The sequence below is a fragment of the Diprion similis genome, chromosome 10 (genome assembly GCF_021155765.1).
Source record: "Diprion similis isolate iyDipSimi1 chromosome 10, iyDipSimi1.1, whole genome shotgun sequence".
Lineage (NCBI taxonomy): Eukaryota > Metazoa > Arthropoda > Insecta > Hymenoptera > Diprionidae > Diprion > Diprion similis.
In genome coordinates this window covers 19,753,416-19,766,124 of record NC_060114.1, presented here as the reverse complement: position 1 = coordinate 19,766,124, position 12,709 = coordinate 19,753,416, and the positions used below count along the sequence as shown (strand labels likewise).

General features: G+C 40.4%; 1 protein-coding gene across 1 annotated transcript in view; it reads left to right on the top strand.

The window, feature by feature from the left end:
* Nucleotides 1-6,347: 6,347 nt before the first annotated feature.
* LOC124410753 (E3 ubiquitin-protein ligase PDZRN3-B) overlaps nt 6,348-12,709 on the top strand; it is a 132,608-nt gene continuing 126,246 nt past the window's right edge. Inside the window, exon 1 of the mRNA XM_046889349.1 lies at nt 6,348-6,696. Coding sequence (XP_046745305.1) covers nt 6,676-6,696 — 21 coding nt within the window. The 5' untranslated portion in view covers nt 6,348-6,675. The remainder of the gene's footprint in view (nt 6,697-12,709) is intronic.

Here is a 12,709-nt window from a genome sequence, read left to right as displayed (position 1 = left end):
ATTAAAAAAACCCACCACAAGGACGCGTCTCCCCTTCGACGGTGGCGTTCCGTAGGCTCTCTGATTGTCTCCTGCGGTCGGTTTTACGGAAGGGTTTACTTTTCGGTGGCTTTCAGCACCCGGCTTGAAATTGGCGCCCGATAAACACGTCAGCTGTCGTCAAGTAATCACGAATTTTCTTTTCCGTCTATCACGATCAACGCTAATAACGATGCATGGAGTACGATGTACAAAATAAACAAATACACGGTACAGGTGCCGAAGGAAACGTTCGCTCCTCTTAAGCCGAGAAGACGCTGCAAGGACATCTGAACCTCGACCATTTCCATATTCAATGCTCGTTACTGTTTCCAGCCATTGATATTCCCGAACCGCAACTCGGTTCCTCGGGAATACCAAGAGACGCGTCGCTTCTCCTGACAATGAGTTATGCACATGTATCTTCTCATGCTGTGTTTGGAGAACGCATTTATCCGTATGAGGCTTCCAATCCAATGATACCTTCTCGAAAAATGACCTCAAGGCGTTTCTAGCCTTTCGAGTAACTGCTCCTGATCCCGGTATCCAAGGGTCGACCTCCGACAGGACGGCGAAAGGAGTTTCCAGATTTACAGTCCCGATAGGGAGATTGGCGATCGAGGAGTCATTGACGTGGTGGATGTCCTTTGACGCGAGCGCACGATTCGTTTAGCCGCAACGCGTCGAAGGATCAGGACAAACTTCGTCGACTGGTGGTTGCGAAGCGAAGGTGTGTGCGTGTGTGTGTGTGCGTATGGGTACGTGGGTTTGTCTTCGCGAGGCAACCCGGAGAATTTGATCGGTTTTAGTTAATTAACGTGGCGCGGTGGGGGCGCGTCTCCTTCTCCCGCCAAAAGCCGCGGCTTCGCTGTATTTCAGAGTTAAGGGGTGTGGGACTGAAAGCGGGAAGGATGCAATGGATAGCGCTAACTCGCGAACTGAGCCGGGGGTAGCAGCCCTGGAGTAATCTAATGAGTCGCAGGTTTACCAACCGAAACCTCTACAGCGATGAGGACGCAGACGCGCGAACTTCAACGCGTCTCTTGCCGAGGTTGAGGTTGATGCTGAGGTGGTGGTCGGGTCCTGGTCCTGGTTCTGCTAATCCGTGCCCCCTGCACTTTGCTCTCGCTCTCTTCGTACGGAAGGATCGCGCTGGAATGGCGTTGCATGCACGACGGAATTTAAGGTACCTTCAAGACCGTACCAATTAAATCGAGCTCCGTAAATTAACTTTGGTAATTATAAGTGCGACGTTGTAGGGGAGGGGCAACGCGGGGGTTACAGGACTTCCAGAGTGGAAGGAGGGGGAGAAAAACCGAGAGAAAGACGAACGGGGGAGTCTCCGTGCAGCAGCGGTACGAGGCTCTTCGCTAACCTGCAGACGGTTCCGGAACTTTTTCAACTTTACAACTCTTGAACTTTATATACGTATACAGGTAGGTTGGAGTATATATACATACATATAATATTATACATTCTTTTTCTCTCACCCGAACCACTCCTACGAGGCTTTTTATTCAACTTTTCTTGTTAAGATTTCGATTATGAATCCCCGATTCGTTGTCGTAAGGATATGTTCAACACTGCCGCCTGCCGAGAATTCCAAGTATTGTGTGCTTGATACTACAATATGTATATTGAAGAATATTCTGAAAAGAAATTGACCCCCAAATTGACTTCCATGAATACAAATGTACCCCAATTTGCGAGTGCGCAGACATAGGCAAACGTACGCACTTGAATTTCGAAACTTTTACATCGTGCTCGTTTTCTCCACCGCCCCTGCAGCGCTCGAATCAATTCAAGACTTACCAAGTCTTATATCGTCGTTCCGAACGTACTTAAACCTCGGGCAATTAAACAGCAATGGAACTTCTCGAGCTAAAATATATACCGCCTACTCACCACCAGGTACTGAACTCTGTTTAATTATCTGTGCTTTTCTACAATGTCTATATAGATATAACGTCTCACCTACCATGGGATTAAAGTCGGTCCACTGGGTCCGAATTGCGCAGTTGAACGCGTTTCCAACCCACTCGCATATTTTCAATAATCATCTGCTATACGTTTCAAAAAAAAAAAAAAAAAAAAAACTGTGATGAAAAACGAGCCGGAGAATAAAAGCGCCGACGATGGATCGCTGAAAAATTGAGAGTCCAGTCAGTGAAACTTTAGAAAAGGGTCCATGCTGTGAAATGATACGGGGAAATGGGATCAAGCGTTCGCTAATGAAACGACGTCGTAATGTGGAATTGATCAATAGAAGTTTCGATGTTAAAACTCGGTGGTAACAAGGTGTAGGGGAATTTTTTTTCCTAGTTTTACTACGATCGGGAGTGCATAGGCACTGAAACGGCTCGTAAAATCGTACAAAGCGTAGCTGGAATCGTTCCCTCGTTTCGTACCTTATCGAGCGAGTCTTATCGATAGATAAAGAGGGTGAAGGGTCTCGCTACCGCTGCAGCAGCACCAGCGTCAAGTGAATTTCTTTGAAAGTTTCTCTGTGCCGAAGTTACGTGTGATGAAAAGGGGAGGAGAGACATGCTGGTTAAACTTGTGGATGAGCTAAGGAGTCGAGGTTATTGATTAACAGAGATTATTATCTGTTCTAAGGAGCTTTTGAATGTTTCCTTCTGCAGCTCCTTAACCCTTTGCGGCACACCGTCTCACATGTGAGACACCTTTTTTGAATCGGTTATTCAAGATTGACATTCAATTTTTGAGATATTGCTCTCATTTTTGTTTTCTACGTAATTTGAATTCTATTATGTCAATGTTGATGTTTTGAAAGGGTTTATGATGATTCTGCGAATACGGTGAGCGCTATGAATGAACAAAGTCTTGAAAATGCCTGTTTTTACAGAATAAATGTAATTTTGGGAAGGTTATGGGGACTAGAAAAGTGAACGTCGATAATCTGGGGTTTTTGGGGTCGTTAAAAACGAATCCAATATCAGACTTTCAAAATTTAAAAGGGCATATCGAATGTGGCCGACTGAAAATGTGAAAATTGATACCATTCGCTTGAAATTTATTTCCAGGAGTTTTCGGGGTGGTTGAAAACCAATGCGATGCCAAAATTTAAAAATTCAAGATGGTATATCCAATATGGCGGACTGAAAATATAAAAATTGACCTGATCTGCTTGACATTTGTTACTCGGGGTTTCTCGAAGTCGTATTTGTTTACCGAAGAAACCCTTGGGTGTGCATTTTCGAGTCATTCCGATGACGTTTACTATTTCAGTCGCCATTTCGAATATTGATAATTTCTCAGATCTAAGTCTATTTCTGAAATCAGTCACCTCGAAAACCCATACATACCTGTAACTCCTTAACGAATTGTCATCATCCGGAGAGTCGACATCATTTTAGTTAAATCGAGGTGCCAACCAGCGCCAATTTTAGGGCTTCACGAGTCCCACCAGCGACAATAGGCACCCGGTTGTTAATACCACGGTACTAAGGCACAAAACCGCGGGGGTTTTAAATATTGTTCTTAGGTATTTCTCCCCGTCGCAGAAGCAACTTTCAAGTCATTTGACGTAAGCCTGCGATCGCAGACAAAGGCGAATGAGCTCGGCGTCAATTTAAACGCAGCTCCAAATCTCCTTAATACGTCTTAACGAGCTCCCGAAGCTCACGTCTCTCTCTCTCTCTCTCTCTCCCTCCTTCTCCCTCTGTTCCTCACCCTCGCTGATTCAAGCGTTGATTATGTAGTTTCGCAAACCGGATTGACGGGAGTCAAATATTAATGCCAATTAAAAACGCGACTGATGCTGGTTAACGCGTTATCAATGTTTCAAACCGTGTGATGTATGGATATCATGCTATTAGCCGGAGGACAAAAGGCCGGGCTTGCCATTAAATGTAACTTTCCTACTGTCATGCGAGCTGCTCTGTTTATCCATCGTGTGTTCGCTGCTGTTTACACACCTCGCGTTTTCATTGTTTCCGCGGTTCTTCCCACTCGGATATGTTTTTATAGCAATATTCAGCTTTCATTTTCCTATCCGAAATTGTAACATGAAATTTGAGGTAATTTCTTTACAATTAGTCGAATTCTGCGACGATACTTTTGTTGTAAAATTTCACCGTCTTGCCGATTCGCCAGGTATAATTGAATAATTGATCGTCTAACGGGCTGATCGAAAAATTATGTTTTTTTTTCGAGAGACTGAGTGTTCAGAAACCCGGTTGATGGAGCGGATGGATTCTTCACAGCTTGCGCCTACCGCAGGATTCAGATTTCGCGATCAATTAATACACCGTACTTGGTGAAACGTAACCCTCGACAATTAATCACGGTAATATACCCGAAACCATACGGTCACGCCACCATCAATCCCCGTCTCGCGTTCCTGAAACTCTGCAAAGTATATTAGACTGCGGTGCCAGATATTTTAGACGCTCGCATCCGATAGCGAGAAGGCCAATATCTAACCGACGGGGAAATTAAACAAGAAATTTCAATGCCCAACAATCATTTTTAATAATTTGTACGATCCCAATTCAATTATACACTGATAAATGATTTCATACCGAATAAGAGAAATCAAGAAGCAAAACAACGGCTGAATAGATAGAACAGCAATATTGTATCGCAGAATACATATATTTATTAATTATTAATCAATGTAAACGATGATTAATAAATCATTACGTTTGCAACGGATGTTACAAATATTGAAGCTGAAATTTTATTGGAATTTGTTTCAAATGCGTGATACAGTTTTTGTCGTATTATCGAAACTTGATCGGAATTTCTAAGCTGATCAGCATCGAAATTTTTTTTAAAATCAGTGAGAACTAAAATTCTGAGACACGTCCGATATTTAAGCGACGGCTAGTAAGCTGAAAATAATTGATGCACCGATTAATCGAGTCGAAAAAAAATAATCGATCAAGACTCTATCGAATCGGTAAAAATGAATCGATTAATCGATCACTTTGTATTTTCTTAAAGCGGTGCGTTTGAAATCAAAATTTCGTAAATTTCAGTCCGTAGTCTTAATAGCGGAAAAGTGTTTTTGAAAATTTATACTTTCATTAAAAATATTTTTCAAAATCAAGTAAAAATATCCGTTCATCTTCCACTTAATATTATCTCAAACGGGTACTTAGTAAGTGAAACAATGATAATAATTCTCACTTCAATCACACAAATTGATATCGTATCGCGTCGTTCACATGAGTAAAAAGCACGAATCGATCACGCAAGAAAAATAATCGTGTCGTTCGATTAATCGATTTTGAAGAATAACCGATTATACTCGATAAATCGATAAAACATGATCGATTTAGTCTAAAATCGATAATTTTTCGTCATCTTTAGTCCCCATCAAGCCACCAATGAAATGTACAATTTTCGTCCAACCTCTCGCGATTTAACGAAGTCCTGCAGTGCAATATGTTTTGTCACGAAAGCATCCATCAGAATTGCGTCGTGCGTAGCGAAGCGAGTCCCACACTTTCCCCTCCCTCCCTCCCTCCCTTTATCTCTTTCTCTCTCGTTCTCGCCTGCATGGTCCGCGTCTCTCCGAAGTGCAGCAGCATGCTGATGCAGCGTGCAGTCTGAGATGCATAGGTGTATAAGTGGGGGCAGGCAGACGGTTGCACATCGTTCATCGGTGCACCAACGGGCGTCACCAACACCAAGACAGGTGGGTTGGATTATACAGGAGCCTCCGGAACGCAGCGGGACTCAGCGAGGAGAGGACGGGACGGAGGGTCGCAAAGGTCTTCGACTGTTCTCCGCGCTCGGTGTGGTCGTTGCCTCGTTTCTCGTTGCCGTTGCCTCTGGTGCTGGTGCTGGTGCTGGTGCTGGTGCTGGTGCTGGTGGTGTTGCCGGTGCCGCTGGTGGCTGGTGGCTGGCGGCCGTGGTTCTTGCCTATCGGAGTCACTCAGAGCCAGAGCTCTCTGGCACTCCGGACGCCACCGACTCGCGTTAGTCGACGCCGAGCTGCCGCCGAGTGAGGAGCTCCAGCGGCACGAGCTCGGGCATCCGATTGGCCCTCGTCCTCGCTGTTTACCCGATTCCGGCCGGCAGCTGCATGCCTGGAACCCGCGTCTGCCGATCTCGGTTAGGGCATCACCGAAGCCCCGGGCCGAGGAAATAATTCGAATATATCATCGCACGTGACGAGTCGTCGAGATGAGGGTCATGGAACCGGTGTACCGGATCCGAACATGCTTTACGAAAGTCGTGAACTTGCGCTGAAAGTGGAGACAGTGTGCGGGTCTTGAACAACAACGATTATTATTATTACTATTCGACGGGTTAACTTTGATTCTTGTTTCACTTAGGTATTAATTATTATATATATATATATATATATAGTTAGTTCCTCTTCTTCGAGTCAGTTTCTTTCCTAGTTCGGTTTTGAGAACACTGCGGGAACTGTAGAACTACTCATCGTCGATCTCGGTTCGCCGTTTCGTTACGCGTCACATAATCGAGGAGCAACAAGCCTGTAGTTGTATGTAAACACATTGTGCGTTTCGTTTTGGGATACTTATATCTTCCGTCGAGTTTACCAAAACCTGACGAGGTTTTGCTGAAGAGAAGTGCGGTACCACTACTGCTAAGAAGAAGAAGAAGAAGAAGAAGAAGAAGAAAAAGAGGAAGAAGAAGAAGGAGGGCAGCCCGAAAGTCATGGACTTTGTCATTTTAAAGGTGAGTTTATCTCTCTCTATCTCTCTTTTTCTCTCTCTTTCTCTGTTAGCGATTCTTCTTCGTTTTTTTTTCGTGGTCCTTCTCGCTCTCATCTGCACCTACTCATTCACGTCACCTTCTCCTTCTCCCTGATCTCCCTTTCCCTTTCCCATTCCCATTCCTCTTCCCCCGATATCTGTCTCACGCTCCTGCTTCTGACGGTGCTGATTATGGTGCCTCGCCAGTGCTGCACGACTTCTCACTCCCACGTCTTGTTCTATACCTACACCTCTTACGATTCTCGCTCATTGCTATTATTATTTTAATACTGGATTAAGCAGAAATAACGAGATGTAAATGCATGTACGCGTACAGTCAGCCTAGCCTCCCTCCTCCCCCCCTTTTTTTCTCTTTTTTTTTCACTGGAAATCGAACGCCGATATATCGACTACGTGTACGGACGGTCGTTAATATCCGTTAGAAAACAACGGAGGTGCGGTAATGTTTTCAGAAATTTCAACACCTACGATAACACTGCATGTAGAACACAAACATCGCGCTATAACAAAGCTGAACTTAGTAGCGTTAACTTAACGATAAATCATGGAACAAATCGTTGAACAATTTTAGAGGGAGTTTCAAGGAGATTGTTTTTCCAAATATGAACGTATTGTCTTTGTTATGATTTACTAGCTGAATTTCAGACAATCCTAAAGTTGCGAAATAACGATTTTCATAAACATGCATCGTTAAAATTACGTTACTAACTTCAACCTTATGCGCTATAAGTATGATTTAAACGTTTTAACCCAAATGGTTGGAAGGGGAGAATTATTAGTCGATGATCGAACTTCTCATCGGGCACTTTCTGGTCTTGAAAATATAATCATATTGAGGTTAGTAACGTTATCGTAACGATTCTCGCTGAGGAAAAACAGTTATTTCGCCATTTTGGAATTGACTGAAATTCAGTTAACCGTAATGAAACAAAACATACTCATATCTCGAAATCTTAGTTCCTTAAGAATCATTATAAAATTAAGAAAACTCACTTCAAACTCGTAACATATACTCATTAAATACTTTGAAAATCCGCAAACTTCACGAGGTTGAGGTTAGTAACGTTATCGTAACGAAACATTGATAAAAAATCATTATTTTTTTAATTTTACTATGATTTTCAAGGAACTAAGATTCTTAAATGTGATTTTCTTTTGTTTTATTACGGTCTACTGAATTTCAAAAAATCCCAAAATGGCGAAATGACGGTTTTTCCTCAGCATGAATCGTCGGGATAACGTTACTAACTTCAATACGATGAAAATTTTCAACCTGCGGATACATATCGTAATATAAAAACAGTTTTTCAACCCGGAACATAGACGTTGGTGTATGCATGTAGTACATCATGCATACTTAAGTTATAGCCGTGCAAGTTGAGTGGTGCTATTAATAAGAACACGCCCTCTGTCCCTTGCGCGTTGCCCGCAATTTAAGGGCTGCTTTTAATTGTAACTAATTAATGCGGGCCTACATAAGTATGATGTTCAAGAACGCGGTCTCAGTCATTCTAAATACCCAGGATTGAGCGACCCGTGTGGTCCTCGTCGACACAATTCGCTCTAATTTATAACCACGAAATCGTTTCTTTCATCACTTTTATTTCAAGCTTCGTGTATAACCTATATCAATATACACATCTCATTTCATGAGGCTGAAGTTAGTAACTTTATTGTGATGATTCAAGTTTTGGCAAAAAAATTTTGCTCCCCTATTTTATACCAAGAATTTAAGTACTCACGATCCGCGGCAAATTATAATAAGGAAAAATATATTCGTATTTTTTAAACACTCAATTACCTGAGTCACTACTAAATCGAGAAACAGCAATCCCCCCCAAATATTCCGTTACGTTCACGTTACTAGCTGCTAACTTCAGTCTCATATATTTTTACGAAAGTCAACATCTTAATAAGAGACTCGGGTTAGTAACATTAGCGGAACAAAACGTTGAGGAGAAAAGATTTCAATTTCAAATTTTATAGTAACGGTACTGAGGTAGTTCAGAGTGTTCGAAATATGAATATATTTTTCCTAATTATAATTCAAAAAACTGTCCTCCAAACTCCGATTATACTTGAAGAAAATTTTCCCTCTCGTCTTGTTTTCTATTTTGTAAATATTGAACGTGAAATAAATACAAAGAAAAGCAAAAAATAAATAAATAAATAAATAAATAAATAGAAAAAATGAAAATCTTAACAGCGATGAGAGAAATTTTTGAAGACCCTTGAAGTTGTCGGCATAGTCTAGAAGGTTGGTAGGTAGGTATACTGCAGGAGGCGTGTAAATCGAGTTGAATTATGTGTACGTCCCTCTTCATCTGTCTCTCTCTCCTTCTATTTTTTCCCTCCTTTCGCTATCTTCCTTTATCGCCGTCTCTCGGCGTGTCTGTTCAGCCCTCTTCGTCGGTCCCTTTTCTTTCGTTCGCCCCCCTTTCCTCCGTCGCTGTGCAGTTACCATCGTCAGCTCCATTAGATTGTCATTTAAGAAAATCTACCGACTCTGGAAAGAGAAACGGACGGTTTTTCACCCGCGATCATCGCATCGCGTTTCTATCGACGAATATCGTAAATTGCTTTTCGGGGACCTTTTTCGTTTACCTGTTATAGGTACTACATCGAACTGCTGCGACAGATGCAAAGGCCTGTCCGTGCGTGTGTGTGTGTGTACGTGTCTATCTATGTACAAGGTGTACATCTACCTTGAATCGGAAAACTCGAATCTTCCTTAACTTTCTTCTCCCGACCACTTAACTGAGTTGATTGCTTGCTAGCTCGAACAGTAAATTTCCTCCCTCACTTTCGCTCTTCGTCTCCTTCTCCGTCTCTTCCGATTACAGAAATCCTTCGTCGGGTGAGCAAAAGATACCCTTTTCGCGAGGTTGAAGTTAGCAACGTTGACGCGATGAAACGTTGGGGAAAAATCATCGCTTTTCACATTTTAGAACGATTTCGATAGAGATCGTTAAGGTTTATTCAATTTTAGATAATCCTCAAGTTGCGGAAGAACTGTTTTCACCTAAATATTCATTCTAATTTCAACCTCATTCCTTTTCGGCATAGTTTTCGTACTCTTTTAAATCGGGCTGATAAGTTCATAAATTTCATTAGACTGAAGTTAATTTAGGATTACTTTAAACTTAGCAAACCGTTAATACAGCATCGATAAACTTAGATTCTGTAAATTGAATTTCCTCAGGTATTCTAAAGGTCCAAAAGTGTAATTTTTGTTTCAACATTTCGATACATCAACGTTACTAACTTCAGTCTCATTAAATTTCTTCTCTTTCGTCGAAACAAGGTTTAAAAATCAGTTTTTGCGATACAAAAAATCCTTACCAAGTATCAAAAGTATGTATTTAAAGAACTTCGTGTTACATCAGTCACATTTTCTGATTCACGAGACTATTTTATGAAATACTCTGGTATTTGAAGTCGGCCATGGGGATGATTTGTTTATTTTTACTTACAAGCTGTACTACCATTCAATCGGTAAAAAAGATCCTTAGGGTTGAACCTTCATTCGTATCGATTCGATTCCTCATTGGTTCCAAACTTCTCGAGGATGAAGAGTTCTTACACTCGATGTGACGATGAGCCCATCGATTACAGAGCCTGGAATTAAGTTAAGGGGTGGTCCGAATCAGCAGCTGCATATCCTGCGGGGGTAATCCGAGATCGAAGTATATATAGCACTGATGCAGGGGTTGAAGAGAATATCGTGTGCTTGCATCATGCACCTAAGTAAATAGAGCTTTTTCGACTCGTGTTACACTTTCATATCCATGCACTGCGTTATTATAGGCAGTATAACATGGCGTCGAATAGTCCTGGAAGTCCTCGAGGTCCTGGAAATGTCCTGGAATTTTGCTTCTCCTTGAAAAGTCCAGGAAATTTGTTTTTTTTTTTTTGCATTTACGTTTAAAAAAAAAAAATTAAATGCACTTGACAATCATCATTTTCGTATATATATTTATTTTTTTTTCTCCTCAATGTCCTTTTGAATAACCTGGAAATGTCCTTTGAATTTGTTATGGATTTTTTACTGGATACTATGTACATAAGTACTTCTTATACCTTATAAAGCCAGGTTGACAAGAAGCACAAGCTTCGCCCCTTTTTTTCACTCCTCTCTCAGGATCCGTTTTTAACACCCAAGGTGTTTCCATTCTCTCTGCAATACACGAGGTGCCTCAAAGCTTCAGCGTCTTACCAGGACTCCTTTCACTCTCTCTTGCTCTTGCTCTCTCTCTCTTTCTTTTCTTTCTATATATATACTTCGACGATTGTTGTGATTTTCTTTACCAGTATTTTGTTGCCACTTATTTTTTTATCCACCGTGATCGGACCACCCTTGCGCATCTACACGGTGTCAAGGTTTTCATTCTAAATTTCTTCATTCTTTGTCTCGATAAGATCATCATTTATCAAAAGTAGAATTTCATTGATTAAGTCTTGTTAATCTAAAATTGTACGTCGATACTTTATTCGTAAATATTGTATTTTATAATTCAATTGGTCTCACGTCTATGCGACGAGTTTGCAGTTTTTTTTTTTTTTTCTTTTTTCATCAAAACAGTATCGCGCAAAGGTACTATAATTATTCAAGAAAAAAAAAAAAAAAAAAAAAAATAGCAGTCAATAATAATTACCCAATTCTATAATTTTTTGCAACGAAATAAAACTCTTATTCTTATCGAATTGTATAATATTTGGAAATGATCGATAAATAAAAACTATCGATACGCGAAGAAAGAAACCTACTTTCGAATTGGGTAATTCTTTGCAGATAAAAAATTAAACGGGTCACCAGGTATATATCATATATATGCGGATACAGGGACACGGGATTGTGTACATAAACATAAGTGCTATGTATATGTATATGTATATTAGGGTGGTCCTTATTTAAGGTGGTGACTAATTTTTGCCGCCCCATCTCCCAAATCAACTTCAAATAACTCGAAAACAATTGCCTGATTTTTTCAGATTTTTATCTCAACTCTGGAATAGTCTGCTTTGTGATCGCAGTTTCTTATGGAAATAACCTGGGAAAAACTTGTTTCCTTCGTATATATTTTGTTGCAAGAGTAATAATATTTAAGAAAATTTGTAACTACGAATTTTTAGTGGGCAGTAGTGCTACTATCTGTAAAAAAAAATTTACATCACGATACCAGCAAATCTAGACGAATTTCACTGCCTCTAAATGCAAAAAAAGTCAGATTTCGAAGTTCGACCACAAAACGAATTATCTTAGAATTGAGATGAAAATCTGAAAAAATTAGTTAATTGTTTTCTAATTATCTGAAGATTATTTGGGCAAGGGGGCGGCAAAAATTCGTCAACACCCTAAATAAGGACCACCCTAATGTATATATGCATGTGTGTGTGTGTATGTTACATAAGAAATTCATATTATCCCCTAAAGACCATGATGGTTACTTCCGGTATCAGGGGTGAAGAATAGAATTTTCTTTAGCCGCTACAAATTAGCGTTAAATGTATGTGTGTATATATAATATATGTATTTATTTCACGCACTATACACATCGAAACGTCTTTTGCCAAAGCATGTCATTGTTGCTGCACCAACAAAGTGTTGGACGTAAAGCGTTAATTGCGAAAAGCGTTTTATACGTCGTAATATGATAAAATAATCTATGCAATATGTTATATATTCTACACATTCGCAGAAAGATACGAGACGAAATGAAAGAAAGAAAGAAAGAAAGAAAGAAAGAAAAAAGGTAGAAGACAAAGGAATTGTATTCGAACAAGATTGGCAAAAAAATGAATAAATAAATAACGAGAATCTGATAATGTATCTCTTCTGCTTCTTCTTCTTCTTCTTCTTCTTTTTCACTTCTCTTCTCTATCTTCACTTCTGCTCTCTATATGTATATGGGGCATTCCACGTGAAATTTCGATTTTGATTATTTTTTAGTGTAATGTTCGAATCAACCCAAAAG